Source organism: Gasterosteus aculeatus, chromosome 2 (assembly GCF_964276395.1).
Source record: "Gasterosteus aculeatus chromosome 2, fGasAcu3.hap1.1, whole genome shotgun sequence".
NCBI classification, from domain to species: Eukaryota; Metazoa; Chordata; class Actinopteri; order Perciformes; family Gasterosteidae; genus Gasterosteus; species Gasterosteus aculeatus.
Window position 1 is genome coordinate 10570403 of NC_135689.1, and position 20873 is coordinate 10591275.

Genomic DNA, 20873 nt, shown 5'->3' on the forward strand with positions numbered 1-20873 from the left:
TAATTTAATCATTTAATTTTTTCCATGTTTCCAACTCCTCACATTCTTCACCACGGTGGCTCCTCCCTCCCTTGGATCAACAGGCGTATTTCCCAATTGTCAAACAATATATTAAAGTCACTCGCACAGACACAAACACATGCACAGAAATCCTTTTGTTGTACATTTCCTCAAGCAGATCCCATAAATCCAGACCAGGGACAATCTCAGGAAACGTGCTTTGTGGTGGGGTAGGGCGGGGCGGTTCCGGGGGTAAAGGAGATGAGGGACAAGAGGGAGAGGGAGGGGGGAGAACCAGTCTAAACACCACAGCTGCAGCTCAGGAGTCAGACCCAGCTGGCTTTTCCTGTTATTTGGCCTCGGACTGTAACGCCACGTCCTGTGGCACAGAGGCAGCCGAAGCTCCGCCTTTTTCTGCTCTCACCGAGACCCACAACACCCGAGTCTGAGACCAGGCAACTTCCCTTCTGACCGGGAGAGAAAGCTGCACCGGGTCAGTACAGAAGCGCGGAAAGATGCTGCTTCAGTGTCCTTACCTTGTACGCCCTGATGAAGCGCACAAACACGGGGAAGAACACCGAGGGCGGCGTTGTCTTGGCACTCTCTCCAAAGTAGTTCACCACGTTGTTGAAGGCTTCCTAGAATGAGGAGGCACAGTACGTAAACACTGTTCAGTCGGGATTGGTTGTGTGTAAGACGTCAGTGAGCTGAGTGTGGGACAAAGGTGTGTCTCAGCTCTGTTTCCTCCCCCTCTGAGGTTAAGAGGTGAGTGTTTTGATACCTCTGCCGTCTTGGCGTCCTTCTGCAGCTTGTCAAGCTGTGTGTCACTAGCCTGGACGAACCCTTTCAGGACCGAGTGGTCATGCAGAGTGCACTCCCTCCGGATCAGGTCCATGCCTTTCCCCAGCTCTCGAACATCCAGCAGCACATTTTCCAGAGATACTTTCGTACAGTAAACAGGGAATATGTTTTATTCACAGCAATACAACAGTACACAAGCGTAGTGAAAATCTTCTTATGTAACTCAACATAACTAAAACGTCAAAGGTATCCTCATAATGCTCACCTGCTGCAGCTTTATCCACAAAGTGCAGTTCGTTGTAGAAGTTGGCCAGTTCAGGGTACTTCTCTTTCAAAATGAGAGCTATGTAGTGGAGCAGCGTCATCTTCCTGTCCGTGGACTTAGTGTCCAGAAGCTGTGGGACAATAGGGATGGATGGTAACATCCTTAAAAGCACTGCACAAAAGAACTATGAAGCATATATGTTTTTGTTGATTGGTAATCTGAGCGGTTAAAAAGAAAGTCTCCAAATTCCACCATGTAATATTCACCAGATCAAGACTTTGTAATTTGAAGCCATAAACGCAGCCGCGCTTGCTGCTGTTCATGTAGTTGCCCAACGCTAAGATGATCTAAGGGTAGACCAGAGGAATACATTAATATGCATAATCCATACGCTGTTGATGTATCCCCGGCCAAATAAACACTTCTTACCTCGAGCACTCGTTTCAACTTCGGTGCAGATTTGACGGAGGCAGAAGCAGCAATGACTGCATTGAGCTGAGGCGTCAGCATGTTGATGTTGTCAGAAAAGTTCCCAACAAAGGTGATGATGTTCATCCGCTGCGTGAGCCGCTCGATCTTGCTGAAAAACAGCATGAACCGATCTTCCTCTGCCAGCTGGTCCAGCGGACGCCGCTCGCGCTCGTACTGACGGAACACCTTCACCTCCCCCTCCGTGGGCAGGAAACGCATCAGACACTCCACGAAGTCAACAGGTAAGGCCTTGAGGTCAAACCTGAGTAAACCCAACATATGTCAGTTAGCATCTTGTCTACGGTTCAGAGGGTATTTCAGGTCCAGGTAGAGTGCGTACTTCTCTATTGCTTTGCAGATCTCCTCAGTGGTCTTGTTAGCCTTTCGCAGCGTGATGGCCAAGTTCTTGGAGCGATTGGCGTCCAGCAGGGTGACTTTGTTTACCGTCTTCTGGGCTACTTTGCTCTTCGTGCAGCAAATATCCACGATGGGACCCTGGGCCCTGGTCTTAAACAGCTCCTCAAACCGTTCCAGGTCCAGCTCCTGCACACGAGTGACATACTTTAACTTAACATTAACATTAACTAATACTGAGGTTCCTGGAAACACATTTTGTCAATCAGCGTTTTACTCGTACTGATCGTCTACCATTTTTGGACAGTTTTTGGCATATCACATAAGAGATAAAAAAGGTGATATCACGCGTTGGTTCTCACCAAATCAGGATTTGCCCATTTACCTGTCCTTTTGAGTTTAAATAATTTGTAAAATTAGGATATTCATTTTCCCCTGCTCGATTTAAACTTATTCCGTCACACGTATTTAATGAAATTATGCTTCTGAGGGAAATTTGAATCGCTTTGTCTGCTTGACTTTACCTCTAGCACCCGTTCATCATCAATCTCGTTGAAAACTGTCCCATTGATCTGATTGGGCTTCAAGGCCGTCCAGTTGAACACTGGCAGGCGGAACTTGGTCTTGATAGGCTTCTTGATTCTGATGGCTGTAGACGAGAATGGAATTAAAAATAAATACGAGTGTTACTACCAAATAAAACGTTTTTGTATGATTATTCATAAAGAGTTTTATAAGAGCATTAAAATAGCGTAATAATGTACTTAAGGTGCAATGTAGATACGGGCATCCTTGTCTCTACAAAAAGCAAAGAAATACAAAAGGTGCATGACAACAATGTAAAATAGATCAGCTCTCACCTGACAGACCCACACTCAGGATGACGGATGGAGACGCACCCGGCAGAGGTGGAGCGAGAGGAGGTGGTGGTGGTGGGACTGGTGCACAGTGGCCTTCAATCAATATACAATAACGTGTTAAACACATTTTATTAGAACATTTGAGCAAAAGGTAATTTTCCAAACATTAAAGATCCTGTTTCATCCCTTTTGATGTATTGTGTTACATATATTCTTCGTATATTCTTCATCATTCTCAAAATATTTAATCTAATTCATTAAACCAGTATTAAATGTTTGTGCTGTTATGTGTACCCCTGAAATGTAATTGTATTAATCTTACTGAAGCTCTTTTCTAGTTAAAGAGCAGTTTGTAGGATTAACTGTCACCTAGTTGAGGTTTTAAATGGCAACCCAGAACTACTAACCCTCTGCTAGTGCTCGTTTCAGAAGACTCTTAAGACGCATAGCACTGAAGTTACAGTCAGTCTGCACACCGACACACACAAAGGAAACAACTTGTGTTTCCCTTTCCTGTCTGGAAGAAACCCGCTGCTGCGACTCATCACTCCACTCGGCACAGAGGGGAAACAAAAATAGACCTCCTCTGAAGGTCCATATTCAGACATATGGTCGACTTTTACACGTATGTGCCACCAAGAATACATGTATGTGAAAGTCGCGGCCCATCACCTAAGGCTGAGGGAAGAGGAGGAGGAGGCGGTGGTGGTGGAGGAGGAGGTGGAGGGGCTTCACTGGCTGGTGGTAAACTGCTGTCTGGTCCTCCTGGGACGTTGAATCCAGCTGTTGAACCCAAAGAGAGCTGACTAATGTCCCCGAGCGGAATCCCGAGACCACCGCCCCCGACACCCAGCGCCTCAATGGCAATATCTCCATCGGCCTTCTTGTGCAGACGGATGGTGCCTTGCTGTTCGAGCTCCAGCAGCCTCCTCTCGATGTTGAAGTGCCTCTGGAAGGCAGCATCCTTCTCTTTGATCACCCTCCTCAGAGTGGTGACCTGGGTGTTGGTTGACTCGTAGGTCTCCTGGAGAGTCACCAGGGGGCGATGAAGAGCACAGAACAATGACTGTACGTCAAAAAGAAACATCCTGTTTCCTGCTGACCCAATTTGCTATCACAGCAATTTAGCTACGTGCATTTGAAACTGGAAAAAGAAAAACATGACGTGGTGTGGACTCAAAGCTTACCCTTATTGCATGCAGGTCCTTGTCTTTCTGTAGGAGCACCTTCTCAAGGTCGGCTACTTTCATCATTGTTTCATTCTCAACTTCCAGCAGCTTCTCCGTCACCTGGGAGATTAGACGAAACAACACACAGATGAGAGGAGGTGAATTGAAGAATCGATCGACAGCGTGGGCATCTTTACCAGTTTCACTCAGTCTCACACTCTTTCACATATATGCTGTGCATCATCAATAAGAAATGAAATATATACGCAGCATCATGATGCAGCAGCAGCATGACGCAGCTTTTTAGTTTTGATTTTGAACAGATTACTCGCGTTGTTTAGGAATTCGCAGAGATTCTTCACCCTCCCCCACCATTCCTGACTTCTGAGAGCAGAGTTTGTTATGAAATTCCGAGAGTGATGTCAGGGCTGCCCACGACCCTTCTATGAGAAGAAGGTCTTTGCGAGGCAGTGTGGGACACCAAACAACAACTGCCCCAAAAAAATGAGCCAACACAAGAACAATATTGAGCTTGTTTTCCAGTGTCGTCCCCCCCGTCACTGTCGTGAAACACTTGTGAAATGCAAACTCAGACTAGATCTTTTTAATCACAATGTAGAAACAGCCGAGTTAAGTACATGGCTGTTGAACCAGAATAATCTCATAAATGGGCCCGGGGAGCTGTGTTGGTGGCCCAGGCTGGGTGGGGCACTCACATGGGACAGGTGCTCCTCAAGTTCATCCACCTTCTCCAGAGCGGCATTCTTCGTCTCCGCGTCTTCCAGCAGACCACCCACGTCAAACACGTTATCCAGGTAGGCCTGGATCTGCACCGACAGCTTGTCACTCTCTGTGTGTTTACATTTCTGACACGGAGGCAGAATGAACCGGCGTTAGAGAACCTCTACACCCACCGAACAAATAGTCCCAGCCTGAGGATGTTTATTTAGAACGCTCATTTTAAGAAACGGCACGGCTGGCTTACCTCCAGGTAATCATCCAGTCCCAGCTTGGTGAATTCATACTGCAAATGGACCCGGAAGTTCATGTCCTCCACCGAGTGCACCACAATGTTGATGAACTGCATGCAAGCAACCTGGACCACGGACACAGAACGATTTGAGTACCTTCAATTTAATAGAGAATCTGATAGACACATTTGGACACAAATGGAAACATCGATCCGTAGTGCAAAGCTCATCGTACCATGTAGTCAATGTTTCCCTCCTCACTGCGGAAATAATCCATCAGTCTCTCAAAGCGATGCTTCTCCTTACACACCTAAAAGGCAAAAGATGCAGCAACGCAAAGGCATTCAATTAACGTATCATTGTCATGTCAGTTGAAATAGTGGAAAACATTCAAAACTAAACAACTAAAACAACAAAGGCCAACGGGAAGAGCGTCTGATTCACCAAACTCCTTGTCAAATGTTCAAATATAATGATTAATCGGATTTATGGGGGAGGGGTTGTGGCAAAAATACCAAATAATCATTTAGGATTAAAGGTTTTTGCGCTTAATAGCAAAATAAATGATCATAGTGTCTTGCTTAAAGCGGCAGCGCCCATTTAATTTCTGTAAATTTGAGAGAAGACATTGAGTTGGTTTGTGAAGAAGATCAGAGCAGTCAGTTCTGTTTGTCCCTGTTCGTATTGTTACTGGGGTTGATGCAGTTACATTATAAAATATAGAGGTCCATTGAACATGCATCAACTATTGTATATTAACTAAGATGATAAATCATAACATAAAAACTCCAGGATTAAACAAGAGTTTAGATGTATGTAAACAGAACAGCTTCCATTCGCAAAAACAACCCCTTGTTATTATCACGATTCATGCACTGACTTATTCAGCCAGATTCCCGCACAAAAATACAATTAGGGAGCAACGGGGGGAAACAGGTGCTTTATCTATCCCTGACACAATTAAAAAAACACATTTCTGACAATCCTAACTAGAACTAGTGGTAGAAGAATGCTTGATTACTGTGCAGCCGGGGCCTTCTTGAAATATTCCAAAGACCTGTCATTGTGTATGATTTAAAAAAGTAGTACTACTGAAATCCCATCTTGTTTTGACTCGTAGGGTTGATTTGCTCTCGTGTCTCTCTGGGGCTTTTTGACTGCGGGGTAATTGTCTTGTTCCGGTGTTTAGATGACTGAGTGGTTCAGAAACCGAGAGGCGAAGCAAACCTTTTTGGTCCACTTGCTCCCATCAGGGAGTTCATCCTCACAATTGTTCGAGGTTGGCTCACATATGGTGTCCTAATGAGACTAATGACCTCAGACGAGCCACCGTAGAGCTCTGCTTACAACCTCGGCAGACATGAAATGTGAGAATATGCGAGACCACTTTCATTCATCCGCACTGGCTCTTTGTGCCCTCGTGTGTTACGGGGATTCGGAAAAAGGTGGCATTTTAATGAATGTTTTACTATTTTTTACACATGCAATTACTACCACATATTAACAGCACAACTTTAGGTGACAGCAGCTCGTGTTTCATTTAAACATTTTTTTTGGGAACCTCTTTGAAGTGGTCAAATGCCGAAAGGATGATCTCGTGACCTCCTCGGACTAGACAGACAGCAGCCAGCAGCTCGAGGACCAAAGCTTTCGTCCTGCAAGTACAGGAAATACACACCTGGATAAAGTACACTCTCAGATTAAAAGTGATCAATCAATCAATATTTATACTATTTACACTAACAAAATGTCATAAAAATGAAGACGAACTAATCAACATACAGGAGCTGAGATCTCTACTCTACAAGTGTGAAGCAGGGCAAGATTTAATGCCCCCAACCCCCCCCTTCATTATGAAGCGATCAGCGCCAGCGGTTTACCACTAATCTTCCTCTAGTAAACAGCCCTTAACAGCCTGAATCCACGGCTGTGATCTCTGACTTCAGAGAGAAGCTGAGCGCCTCGGAGAACGAGAAGCAGATCACATGAACTGGCCGCAGGGTTTTTCACGATTGTTCGACCTGTGTCTATGGAGACGGGGGTCCTCGGTTCTTACCGTGAGTTCTTATTGTTCAAGCTGAGGGCAATTTCATTGACTGCGTGTGCGTGGGACATGACCATGTTGAAGCCATACTGCATGAAGAAGAAGAGAGGTAGAGAGAGAACAGGATGTGGTGAGGAGTGAGCTTAAAATGTATAAAGCGACTTTGACTTCACAGGAAACATTTCATTTTCACTTTTATATCAGATGTCTGTTTCAGCCTGTGTGTCGTTTTACCTGATAGTTCATGATAGCTCTCAAGCACATGATGCACACGTGCACGTCATCTTTTTGGCTCACGAGGCGGGAGTTTTTGATGGTTTTGCTGTTGGAAACTGTGCCATAGCTGCAACACATGGCAGAAGTTAATATCTGATTTAATAGTCAAACGTTGTGTTTTACGCTTGTTTTGTTGGTTTCTGGAGTTATGCTGTCGGTCATATGACTCTTGTTTTGAGTGTGTCACATAGAAAGAGAAGCAGAGAGAGAAAATTACAGAGAAGAAGGTCTGACAGAAAAAACTTCGATGGCTTCTGAGGTTACAGATGCATCATGGGAGATGACTAACATACATGCTTCTGTCAACAGAGCGAGGTCTATGCACACGGGCCACTATTATGCACAGTACCAGTCATGAGGTTTGGACACACTTTCTCGTTGAATTGAATGAGAACCAAACTGTCCAAACTCAGAATGTACTGTAACAGTTCCAGTGTCTCGTGTCACTCAGTCTCGTGTCTCTACATCTCCTGTCTGTGTGTGGCTCAGTGACGGAGAAGACAAACGTCAGACGTGTGCTGCAGCTCACAGCTGGCTTTCATCTGAAGATTGTCCACAAGCACATCTGGACAGATGAGGGAACTCAAAACGCAAAAGGTCAAAGATTCTAGATTCTAGTGACATTTTGTCTGATTGAGTTTGTGCAGAGCCTTGAGGTCAAGAAAGAGGTCAGCTGAAACATAACTAATTCTATTACTTAATCCAACTGTTCAGTTATCATCCTGAAACAAAACAGCACCGAGAGAAATGGCGCACATGGTAACACGTGACTGCGGCATTTAAAGGTAGCACAGCGGGGCGATAACAGGGGACAGGTAACAACAGAGAAGCCAGCTTAGCAATACGTACCGGAGGACAGACTGGCGGGCAGAGCGCACCAGTGTGTTGCAGAAGGGTTGGCTGCTGGAATGGTGCAGATCCTCTATGGACCTGCTCCAAGACTTAGCCTTATCCAAGAAGCCATCCTCCCCATTTTCCAGCCCCTCAAAATTTAACCTGGGCCACATACATAGGTACAGACAAAGCCCAAACAGAGGCACGGGGGGTGCGAGGGAGAGGGACGGGGGAAGTTAGGTCAGCGAGGATGCTTGGTAGGGAGCCAGAGGTTATCACAAGAACTGTCGTCGAGCTGCATGATAAAGCTCAGCACAGAGATTCTGCCCCATTCAGGTGAGGTACAGGTCGGCGCTACACCACACAGCACGCACACACAGAGACACACTTAGTCTGCCAAGTATGCAACAAGGCAAACAAACAGATCAGAAAGTGTGATTGGACAAGAGCACATTTTCAGATGCAAAAGCAGTTTATCAAAGGTTCTACGGCACGTGGTGTGTTAACCCGGCAGCTGAATCCAGTGCCAGAGCTGGTTCCTTAGGAAATGTTTTTGCACACGGTCACGAGCAATGTGTGTGTGTGTGTGTGTGTGTGTGTGTGTTTGTGTGTGTATACAGCAGACTTGTATAAAAGCACTTACATGACAGCACACTGGGCAAAGGAGAGGTACTCCACCAAGACGTCAAGACCTCTGTTCTCATCATTGAGAAACTCCCTGACCCACCTGCGGCGCATGGGAACACAGAGGGGTTAGCAGGGCACCAACACACTCCTGTCCTTATATTCTTCAGAATTACACTTTAAGGGTTCAAATAATTAGAAGAAATCTGTAGAAAAATGGCCAAAGTAGATGCAAATGTATTAATGAGTGATGAGTATTAATATTACCTCACGTTTAGAAACGTGTGTTGACTTGATTTGTAAGCATGTATACATGCATGTGTGCATGTTTTAGTTCATATAGTCCCTGACTGATGCTTACTGGGCTTCACTGTAGAACAGTAGGCTTCAGATGTGAAGAGTTACTGAATTAAAGTATTTCATTAAAATAAATTGAGTAAATTAGGATTTTGGATGGTTGGTTGGACAGACAAAAGATAATAAATGACATCACATTGTGCTCTAGAATGTGTAATTGAGGCATTTGTCCCTGAGTCTCTGAGTTAATTACTCCAATCTGGGAAAGCTGTGTCATTGCAAAAAGTCAGACAGGACAGCGAACACATGCGGTCAGAAAATACGACGGTTTTTAACAAATGCCCAGGTTAAACAAAAGTACGAAGAAAGTAAAACAAAAGACCCAACTGTCCATTCATCCATTAATTGCCATAGTTGTAGTTTCTCACAACATTCCATAGAGTAATAGAGTCGCTGCCATGAGAATAAACTTTTTCTTTGTCTGACGGTGTTGTGTTTAGCTCCTGTCTGACTAATAGTTGCATTAATAGCACCCTGCTTTGCAGCAGAGACGTTACAATAACTAATAGGTTATTACAAAAAACAAAGCCCATGCTGTATTAAACCCAAAGGATCCTTTAAGTCAGCCCTGAGGGGGAGGGGGGGGGGTCTCTCCTCGCCTGAAAGAAGGAACTTGGCAGGAATGTCACGGAAAGTAAACCAGAGGACGGCTTCAGACTGCACATTTCACTCCAGTTTTTTGGAGCGAAAATCAACTCCAAACAAAGGAATTCCCATTGCAATGAGTGAAAGAATGTGGAGGGCATATGGCTGAAGGGGCTGAGCTCAAGTCGGACCCCTGACAGTCAACAGTGTTTGGTCTGCCTCCCCCACAGATCCCCTTCACCTCCTCCACACGTCTTCAGAGAACTCCAAGGGGGGTGGCGGGGGACAGGATTGGGGTAAAAGGTTCTTAAAATAGTCTCGGGGTGCTGGTTATGTTGACCGTGAGCCAATGGCAAGTCAGGCAGGGAAGCAATCAGAGCCTCAAAGAAGCTGAGGGGGGAGAAGAACTGAGGAAAGCAAACAAAGCAGTATGAAGATTGGCTGTAGGAGGAAAGGAGAGGAAGGGTGGACAAGGAGGCAGGAGGTAAGGAGAGGAAGGGTGGACAAGGAGGCAGGAGGTAAGGAGAGGAAGGGTGGACAAGGAGGCAGGAGGGAAGGAGAGGAAGGGTGGACAAGGAGGCGGGCTTGATCATCAGTTTCCTGTCCACCACGCTGCCTCCCCTTTCTCCTTCCTCGCCTCTGACCCCTCACTCCTTCCTCTCTCCCTCCCTCTACACGTCTTCAACCAGTTGCTATTTCAGACTGTCTCAGCAATTTGTGGAATAACACATCAGAATGGACCGTGGAAACAAAGACGCACAAAACCGTCTCCTCAAAATAGCTTTCTTTTTTCTTTGCCTGCGAGTCTCTCTGTGAAATCCATCGCCACAGACCCTTATTGATGAGGCCCAATGCAATATGATTTATTCTCTGTGCTACGGAAAAGTAGAGTCGTTTTACAGGCTTTTTTTTAGTTTGGGAATTCAGTGGCGAGTCGATGCATCACATTCTTTTATGCGAGTCTGTGTGAAGTCAAGGATCATGTCTGCGACAGTGACGATGACCTCTGCATTCACAGCGGATGTGTAGTCAACTTATTAAATCTCCGTGGCAAACTATGACAAAACAACACAAAAGGATTGTTTGATTTAAAAATGTGAGAAAAGCGTAAACATAAAAGTATCCTGGTGTGTGTTTTGTCGTGCTTTAAGTGGGCTCAGCATCGGTCAACCAGGCTTCCTGTCCCTCTGGCACACACAACAAAGCTTCCTGCTCAATCCTACGGGGGAGTAAACGGGGCAGCACAATAGCTACCATCTGGGCATTATGAGGAGCAGCTCTGTGAAGTGGAGCTGCAGAGCTCGGCAAGTTAGAACAATGGAGGATATCTGGGCACAAGAAAGAGCCCCAGGTCCTTGCATCAGCAAGAACACAGAAAGCAAGATTCTTCACCAGGGAGAAGAAGAAACGATGCTTCCTCCGAGTCTGTGCAACAGTAAATAGATCTGTGTCAAGTTGGAGAGATAGGTATTGATTACCCAATGTGGTTGGTCCTCAGTGAGATCTCCAGCTCCCTCAAGACTTTTGTGGATTCCTGCACTCGTCTGCGGAACTTCTGAAACGCAACAGAGAAAGCACAGAGATTGATGTAGAAATATCACTGTGCAAGTTCTACTTATTCAGCGGTGAGTTTATAGGTAGCATACTTATAGTTTTATAGTTTTATGGGGTTGTTTTATGTGCCGACAGTAACCAGAGCGCAACAGAACCACCGATTCATTCCGGGGTTTGGGCCTGCTAGTAGCCTCATGCAGACTAAAGAGGCTCTGGGACCCTTGTTTCTTTAGACAGACCCCCAGATCTTTCATTTTCAGCCTCTCTAACAATTGTAAACTGGATGCAACATGTAGAATTGGTGCAGGACATTGGTACTCTCCAACCTTGCGAGTGACTCCGGGGTCTAAGTATCCTCGTAGCTTCTGGATGTAGGTGTGAGGTGGATTCTTCACCTGAAATCTCTCCTGAAAATACACAAACAGAATAAGCATTGTGATGTGCAGTTTGCTCACGTCACCGCGTTGATGCGGAATGAGTCAGGTGACGCGAGGTTAGTGTAGATTGTGACTGCTGCTTTCGTCCTTTAGGAATAAAGGGTTGTTGAATGCACCTGATCGCAGATCAGGTCCCACTTCTTCTCGTTGTCGTACTGCCTGAGGAGCCGCGCTTTGTCTGGAGGCAGATTCATAGAGTTCTGAAAATAGAAGAAGGAAGCATTAGTTTTATGTATGACCAAACGTCTCCTTTTTGTCTGTACATTTGACAGTTCTAAGCAGCTCTGATTCATTGACTGGGGCTTTGCAGGCCTCTGGCGCCAACCGGCAAGCAGCGCCGACGATTCGGGGGACTTGCACCGTGGCCTCACTTCCTGTGCTGACGCTCAGCATCCTGTCGCAGGAGATGGTCCACATCTACTCTGCACTTTGAGTCTCATTATATTTCATTCAGCACCTTGCTTCTAACCACAACAAACATGTGCTAAAGTACAAGCGCATTAGCGGACTTGTCATCTAATCCAGCAACGAGATGTCCTGAGGCAGCGAGGCTCAAATTCAACCCCAAATGCTCTAATTTGACGTTTAAGCGTCTTACGACCTCAGGACGACAATAGAAAATAACTAAACAACACAAGCTTTCGAGTAATAACTTTCTTCACTGAGTCAAGAGCTGGCCATTGCATCCATCCGTTGCGGCGGTGGGCTGTTGGCACTGGGAACCCTCGTTTACACCCGTATCAACTATCAGCGGAACCACAAACTTGACTTTTAACCTCCAGCAATAACTCCGCTGTGAAATGCAGGACCCCGCTAGGCCAGACGTGATGTTCACACTACCGTGGCTCCACTGGTGGAACATTTGATTCATGGGAAAATAAACTAAATCTGGTTGTTCCTATGACAACTCTGTAGTCACCCGTTCATCACATGTTAGTATTTATAAAATGTTCTTTTGATTTTCGGTATCGTTCACTCTGTCAGCACATCATGAATCATGTTGTCTAAAAAGGGGACTGAGGTGAAGAAACGGTGCTTCTGCTTTTCTTGTCAGTTGACTAATAATTTCACCACATTTTCTACGGTACGGAAAACCTGAACGCCAACGCATTAACATTAAATTGCCGATGGATAACAAAGAAACAACATCGGAAAATAAAAGTAAAAAGTAACGCCTGACAAAGATTAGTGTGCTTGAAGAGAGACGACGTTGCATATGGGGCCTTTGAGATAACCAGCTGTATGAATTTAAGGCGGGACAGAGGAAAAGAGCAACATGCATACCAGATGTCCAGAATTACAGGAGGAATGTGTCCTGTTTATAGTGGTAGTTTATAGTAGTAAATTTCCTCTCTCGTCTGACCTCCGAGCTGCCTTCTTCTGCTCTACTGGGAGAAACTTCACCTCTGTTCCAGTCTTTAGTACAATGCAGCGGTGCAGTCCACGTGATACGCAGGTCTACGCCGTAAACCCACTAGGAAAAGCCAGTCAAATTCAGTCAAAATGGTCAAATAATACAAGACATTTGGAGACCTCTGGGGACCCAAGATGGACAAGTTTAATTATTTTTTGGAATGGTTTTGAAATCTAATCGGTTAATTGAGAATGTAATGGGCTGATTAGCTGATAATAAAAATAATAATTTGTTGCGGTGGGCGAACAGTAAATAAGCAGAGATATCTTCTCCAGCATCTTTTAAGGCCCTGGGCATGTTTTCTTTTCCTCGGTCGGTCATGCATACTAAAGTAGAACTGTAGGGCAAAAAGGCAAAGAAAAAATGACAAACACACAAACACACACTGATACAGTCAGATGAAGCGTTAAATTAAGTAATAACCTGCCCCATCATGTTAATGGATTAGAAAAAGATTTCAGTAATAAAGAATAGAAGTGAACAGTAGCTGTGGAATGTCTGCAAATGCAAAATTATCCCATCACGAGCCATGATGACACACACACACACACACACACACTTTGATGTTCAATGCAGCTCTGCTCTTTGTCCGTTAGAGCCTCAGGTAATGTGAACAATACAGGTGGGATTGTGAGCAAATGTGTGAAGCTACAAATCTCACTGGTGTAAAAAAAAAAGTATTTCTCCAATGACAGCGGCGGTTAAGAAGCAGTTCATCCGGCGTTAAAGCAAAAGGCAGAGGCGATGTTTCCTCTCTGACTAGATTTGGGTCATTTGAGCCAAGTAACCCAATTTAGCTAATTTCATTTCACTTTCTCCCACAGCGATATAATCTTGCCCTTCCTGTGTTTATAAGAAGCGAGTGGTAGACAGAAGTAGTTCCGTGGGGAGGATGGGGGGGGGGGGTTGCGGCACAGTTTTGGACTCATAAGCCCATTTTAGGAGCAAAACACAAGGAAAATGGCCAAAATGTTTGGTGCTATGTTGCCATATTGTCTCCTTCAGCAGGGCCTTTCTTCTTTGACCTGACAAAGGATTCAATGTGGCGCTTTGTTTTGATTTGGTACCATTCCCATACTTGACATTTGAGCTATTTCTTGCCTCATAGAAAATGCCCAACAATAGCGCGTGGGCAGGCTCAGCGTTTGCCCCCCGGTGCTGCGTACAGCAAGATCTGCCTAAAACACCCCAGCAGTACACTGCCACTGCCGCTCCATCAGGCCCCCGATTAGAGCGAAGGGCAGGAGGCGGAGCTTCCAAACGGAATGAAAACACCAATCAGTGATCTCTTTTTTGCTTTTTGGACAGAGATCTCTTTACACAAATCAGTTCAGAAAAGAAGTAAATGCATTTGGTTAAAACAATACAATGAAGGAAATAACAAGTAAGAGTCTACTGAACAACAACGACAAAAAATAGAAACCGTTTGTTGGTTTTAGCCTTTTAAATGTGTGAATAGTTGGCTTTTCTCTGGGCAACAGAATGGTTAACAGTTTAATGGTTTATTGTTGGGCTTTGTTAAATATTTTAAAAAATTACCTAAAAAATATAGAATATTCTGCACAGACAAAGGGCAGTATATAAAGTGAGACACATGTTTAGAGGTAAAATGTTCTGCAGGAGAATTAAGCACCGGAGTAACACCATCCAACAGAAAACGCGTGAACTCAAAAAACAGAGGCACATCTGAACCATTGAAAAGGGGAAGACAGAGGTTTTGAAGACCCAGCAGTCAAAGTAGTTGAGGGGGGTCAGGTTTCGGGTTAAGCAGGCATGGAGAGTCCAGGAGAGCCACCAGGGACTCGGCCTGAGCAGTCAAGTCACGCATTACCCATAAAGCTGAGGGGCCATTCTGCAGAGGCCGAGGTCACCTCAGACACGAAGAGTCAACAGGGCAACCCCAACGCTAACCCCCAAACTGGACACCTTCCTAATCCCAGCTGATTTACAATCGGCCCTGAGTCGAGTTTATGACTAGAAACCCGAGACAGACAAATGGAAAAGAGTGACGAGATGTTCACCCCCTGATCTTTTTCACAGCTCCACACTTTCAGTCCGGATAAGATCACCACCAAACACTTGTACACCAAACTGACAGAAAACACATGTTTATTTATTTATATGTATCTGCCTCAATAAACCTGGAAGAGAAGATCAAATTAAAAATATTTATTCTGCATCTGTTTTTTTTAAAAGTGGCCAACTAAGCAGATGCATCAGATAAGCTTTGAGCTCCTGCGTGTTTTTATCTCCATTGATTGGTTGACGCAGGCCAGACTAGGTTGTCATCAGCTCAGAGGGAAAGAAGTGGGTGGCTGAAGAGCTCACTTTGCTCACTGAAACCTCGACGGCCTCCTTCACCTCCGACAAGCATGAGCGTCCGCTCGTCAGGGCGGGTCCAGGAAGGAGGTACTTACAGCGCAACTGTGAGCCAACATAATGAAATGGTCACCGCTCAAATCAGACTTTGTGTCCAGAGAACCAGTACAAGATAAACAGATAGAGTCAAATACTAGAAAAATAACTAAGTAGAAAATCTGTATTTTGAAAGAAATGTGGTCTGTACACTAAAAATACTTATATGTATCAATAAAGGGTGGTCCCAACCCATCAATTGATTCATAAACACATAACTTCATTTTAAAATCAATATTCTGACCTTTTTGTTGACAGTTTGGAGACTTGAGAGTTAATGTAATTTGTGTTACAGCTCCAGCTTTAGCTTCGAAAATAAACAGTTATTAACTTACAGGGAATAAAGCATGGATCAGATGCTTCGGTTTTTCAAGAACAAAACATTGTTCAATAGAATGTCATGCTCCTTTTTCCCAATAATATGTTGGCATACATTGTTTAAAGCACAAAAGGGAAGACTTTTTCTGAACATATTTCAGTGATTGGGTAATAAAGTAAAATACTGGACGAGCCAACGAGGGAAAAGATACCAGAAGCTGAAATGAGGGTTACTGGTTGTAAAAATGCAGGCCAACGATCCTGTCGGGAGACTATCAAGGAGGGAAAGAAAACACAATGAATATGGAACTTGGCATGACTGTGTTTTTTTAAGCATATTTAGGCCCCTTACAATGAGAAAAGAAAGTGATGATCCAGTGCTTTTTGCCCAGAGACGGATGGATGTAGTTGTAAATAAATGCGTCCCCGATGAAAAACAGTCTCTGACAAATGCTGCGAGGAACAAAATGGGTAAATGCATCATCAGAAGGGCGCTTAAGGAGACACAATGACCTTGTTTAATGACATCGTTCAAGGTAATCACATCGCTAATGGGTGGATTCCTCTGTGCCCTTGCTATTGACACACAAGGACAGGAGGCAGGATAAGAGGTTGTCGTCATTGGGCCGAAAGGGGACTTCCTCAACTCCTCAGGAAACCGCAAAACTGTCCTGAGTGAGGTCAGGGTTGAACCTTCTGTTTTGCGTAACAAGAGCGTGTGTGAGTTACACTCTCTAACAATGTGTTTGTGTTTGTATGAGTGGGTGTTTCTGCAGCTCCCAGGTAAGCCTCGTGGAATCAGAGAGCGACAGAGCAGAGTGTGAGAAAACACTGCCTACCCTTTCTCCCAAAGAGACACCCGATCACCCGATTGCTCTTTGGCGAGGAAACCCGAACCAGGCAATCACAACAAAGCATGAGTCCTGCACAAAGATACTGGAAGACTGGTGGAGGGGGGCTAAGCATATGCTACCAGCTCTCCTAAAGACAGATACTGAAGGTGGGAGGGATGGAAATCAGAGGGGACAAGAGGGGAGAAGAGAGGTTTTCATGTCTGTCCTCGTTTACAACGCAAGCGGACTTAGTTAGGAGCATGTTTATTAAGAAATTGGCGTAACAGGTAAGTGCGCACCTCATTTAACGTTCGGAACTCAAAGCCTATAGTAAGTAAACACAATCAATAAACATTTGGCCTTCAATTTCTCATCCGATGCACGGCTTAAACTGTATGTATCTTTATAGTAACCTGTACATTAGGGCTCAAACATAGAGGTATTGGAATCTGCAATAATTGTTCCCCGCTAAACTGTAAACTGCTTATTTAACAAACATCCCTGCAACGGCTGCAACGCATTATGGAGTGTTAAATCCCCATTAAATAGGGAGCTTAAAGGCGACACGGTTTACAGCTGTTGTGTGATGTTTTCCGAACCTTCTTCTCTGCCCTCCTTAGATTCACTGAGAAGCCTCCTCTCCTCCCTCATGAACTCATGACTTCTACGCAGTGACCTCCGCCATGAGTCACTCTGTTAAGGGGAAAGACCTTTCCCTGCATTCCCTTCTTTAGAAACTCAAGACCAAGTGGTCATTCCACTAGCGGTCAAAGTGACAAGTTTTTGGTTGAAAAAAAACAAGAACGGCCTCCCTGAACCCATTTGCTATCACATGGTTCTTTAAGTTGGACAAATGGCCACAACACGTAGAAAATGTCATTCCGTAACCAGATGTTCCTCAAGCGTCAAACGTGAAAACTACCTAAACATTGTAGTTAGGAAATATGAAAGAAAACCAAGATATAAATCAGGAAGGACTGGGTTACAAATAATGAATCGGAGGTACCCAAACATTCCTTCGGGGTCAACATCCTGTTTTTTCTCCTCTGTGCATCCGAGCAGGGACCAGTGAAGCCCCGGCCAACAGATGATATACAATGGGAATGTCAGGAATGCAGGTACATGAATACCTCAATAACTCAAGCTGGTCGGGCCATTTGGTTTGACCCCAGAGGAAGGGTGTCAAATCCAACCCTGGGCTGTGTACGAATAATGAAATTCAATTCCGAGGGGAAACAATGATATTATAATAAAGAGGAACTGAAATACAGTCAAGAAATGTTACCCGTCATATGTCTTAAAAAGTTCCCCTTTGTTTCTCAATATCACTTAATTCACCTGAAATAGCTTGAGAAAGCCTTTAAAAAAGGAAGAGATGTAGAAAAGCTACTGTAAGTCATTTAGAGAAAGCCTGGGAAATAGTTCAATCATGTCAGCAGCGTGAAGGGGAGGTAGCAGCGATCAGCAACTGGCTCTTTAAATGAGTTTACAGCAGTTCTTCTGAACGTCCCTGTAAAAAGAGTGTAGCGGCACAAAGGGCACCAGGGGAGGAGGCCCCCCTTTCTAAAACAACACTGACTGACAGGGTCCCCATTGTATTGAGGAGGAAACCACTTCTCCAATACAGCCGTGCTGCAGCTGCATCAGAGGTGCATGCAAACCCCCCCACCGACACGCACGAATGCACGCAGCAAAGAAACGTACATCAGCCCAGAAATTAAAAACACGTGCAGTTTCTTTGCTTAGATAACTACATCCAGATCTATACACAATTCAATGACGTGCACAAACAATGGCTTCGGGTTGCTGTTTCTTATATTTCTATATTATGAAGTTGGAAAAAGTAAATTCCAAAAACACTTCTTGTGCTTCATCTCTGTTGGTCTGTTTGGCTTGAAATGTAGAAAAACAATATTGCTTAAGAATCCCACAGCGGCTGGTTATGTTAGCTTAGCACAAATACTGGAAACGGAGAAATATAGATTATAGATAGATAGATAGATAGATAGATATCTATATTATGTTAGCTTAGCACAAATACTGGAAACGGAGGAATAGTTGGTCCGGTCGGTTTTAGACTTTGTTTTTTGTATTTTATATAAATATAAGTGCTGCTTCCAGTGTTTATGCTTAATGACCTTCACATTTTCCATAAAGACATGACATTGACATTGATCATCTCATCTAAACATTGTCACAAAAACCAATGGTTAGTTTCCCAGAATGTTGCCACATGAGGATAAGCTATATCTGCTCAGTCATAGTCCTTAACTTGACCTTTGCTTTCCAAAATAAGGACATGGAGGAGCACTAAAAGTCCCCATAAAGCCCGGTCCAGCTCGGGTAATTGTAGCCTGAGGGTGGAGAGAGCCAGGTGTACAGCCTTGTGCTGAAGCCCCCCCGCCTGCTCCGCTGATCTACAACAATTGAACTATGTGCTCTAAACTCCCATGATCCTCTTCTTCTTTGGATATAGTGGTGGGTGGCTGAGCCAAATGTGGACACTTCCAACTTCAGTGACACATTGTCTTATTTTTAGAAAAGATGGTCGTGTGAGAAAGGGAGTGGTGGACGTACTAGACACATAAATAAGCCGCCATTCAGCAAATCGGAATGATTTATACTTCATGTTCAATAAAGGCATCGCACAGCTTGACTCCATTAGTTCCACCAGAACGACATCTATCAGACGCTGAAGCTTTCTCTAGACTTCAGCTACGAAGCCGCAGTGATGCCAGACGGGGCGCTGGAGTCACTTTGTCAGAATGTTTCATCTCTCTACCGCTCTTTCGCTTGTACTTTTCCCAACATTTGCCTCTACTTAATGGCTAGAATATCAAATCTCAGAAGAAAATCTGCAACGGCACATTTGCGAGTGACGCAGCTCGACGTAATGGTTAAAAAGATTTTGGTCAGAACGGCTTCCAATGCATCAAGTGGTGTAAATAATAAAAAGCTGCACCCATTCCAGCTTTTGAATACGCGTGTGTGCCGTTTGATAATGTTGGTTAAGTCATTACAAACGAGAACAGTGGCAGGGCGCCAGTTCAAAGAGAATGCTCCCTTTTGGAGTTCTCCTGTGGCTTCAGACCGCAGGAATCCAGCGGTGGATTGGTGCTCCCGGGCCCTTTGAAACGGGATCCAAGGCCAGACCTTTGATAATGCCAATCACAGATCTCACATCATTTTCATAAGGACAGAGTCATATAGGCCAGACCCACAGCGGGAGTGGATTCGGGGAATGGGAGGGTAGGAAACATTGAGTGGGTGAGTGAATGAAAGGTTCCAATTTCATTTGGAATTTTAAGGATAAGTCTTAACAAAAACAAAAGAGGGTGGGAAAAAAAAGATGACTACGGTATCATTTAAAAAAGATATGACTTCTACGCTGTGAGGTCTAGGTAGATCTTTATCTCTGGCTGAACTAACGTTGTGCACAAGGAGGAACACAGTTCTTATTGTAAAGCAAACCAACCGCAGCGGCCATTGGAAGCAACGCAATTTCCCCTGTTAAACGCAGAAAGGGAAAATGCCATGCAGCTGTTTCCAGCCGCAAGAGCAAAGCTCGGGCTGTCTCTGAGGAGGCTGGACATGGGAGACGAGAAGCAGACGATGCCTTTAGCACATGCTGCCGGTTAGAATGGACCCGGGAATTTTATTAGCAGACCGCATGGAGGAGCTGAAGCTAAACCGAGGGGGTCTCGCCCCTCCTCTGCTCCCCTCCTCCGTCTACAGCGGAGCAGTCCTGTTAAAGTCATTAGCCTCTGGGATATTACTGCACCAGCAGCGATGACATCATTACGGGCTGCTGTCAGTCCGGCGGGACATCTGTGAGCTGCGTCTGAGAGGGGAGGGCAGACACGTCCGTTCACACAGCAAAGAAACCCTGTGGTCCAGAGAAGGGGGGTTTACCCGTTTCAAAATATCCATGACGCGTGTTATTTCTGAGGCCGGGACCAAATACTGAAGAAAGAAACCAGCCAAATTTAGAAAAAGTGAAGTAAAACCCCTCGCGGTATTTTCGAAGTATGTGATGCTCTACAAGTCCCTTCCAGACAACAGATTCAAGGCCTCGTCTTTCTTAGGAGCTCCAAGACAGAAGCGTTTGATGGGCCTTTATCTCCAAACAAGGGGCCAGCGGGGCGGAGAGAAGTCCATTGTCTGATAGGAACACTAAAATATACAAGCACGTCGTTCTTTCCCACAAAGTAAAGGAAATCCTATGGCGTCCTATGGCATCACTATGGCGTAGGGTGCGGTGGGAGAGGAAAGTTCTCTAGGAGACAACTAA

General features: G+C 44.8%; 1 protein-coding gene across 8 annotated transcripts in view; it reads right to left on the minus strand.

Annotated features, from left to right (window-relative positions):
- The window catches only part of fmnl3 (formin-like 3), a 28730-nt gene that overhangs the window by 5377 nt on the left and 2480 nt on the right, over positions 1 to 20873 (minus strand). For 4 of the 8 annotated variants that reach the window (XM_040192900.2, XM_040192901.2, XM_040192899.2 and 1 more), the window contains exons 2-22: positions 11719 to 11802; positions 11492 to 11572; positions 11090 to 11166; positions 8689 to 8772; positions 8061 to 8207; positions 7170 to 7278; positions 6948 to 7024; positions 6453 to 6546; positions 5127 to 5201; positions 4906 to 5016; positions 4637 to 4786; positions 3939 to 4040; positions 3424 to 3775; positions 2752 to 2844; positions 2416 to 2540; positions 1878 to 2080; positions 1496 to 1799; positions 1333 to 1413; positions 1067 to 1196; positions 782 to 942; positions 537 to 638 (exon numbers count right to left, since the gene is read on the minus strand). In XM_040192900.2, the coding sequence (XP_040048834.1) occupies positions 537 to 638; positions 782 to 942; positions 1067 to 1196; positions 1333 to 1413; positions 1496 to 1799; positions 1878 to 2080; positions 2416 to 2540; positions 2752 to 2844; positions 3424 to 3775; positions 3939 to 4040; positions 4637 to 4786; positions 4906 to 5016; positions 5127 to 5201; positions 6453 to 6546; positions 6948 to 7024; positions 7170 to 7278; positions 8061 to 8207; positions 8689 to 8772; positions 11090 to 11166; positions 11492 to 11572; positions 11719 to 11802 (2742 nt within the window). The remainder of the gene's footprint in view (positions 1 to 536; positions 639 to 781; positions 943 to 1066; positions 1197 to 1332; positions 1414 to 1495; positions 1800 to 1877; positions 2081 to 2415; positions 2541 to 2751; positions 2845 to 3423; positions 3776 to 3938; positions 4041 to 4636; positions 4787 to 4905; positions 5017 to 5126; positions 5202 to 6452; positions 6547 to 6947; positions 7025 to 7169; positions 7279 to 8060; positions 8208 to 8688; positions 8773 to 11089; positions 11167 to 11491; positions 11573 to 11718; positions 11803 to 20873) is intronic. The other 4 variants (XM_078091623.1, XM_078091627.1, XM_078091616.1 and 1 more) reach the window with 1 other exon arrangement.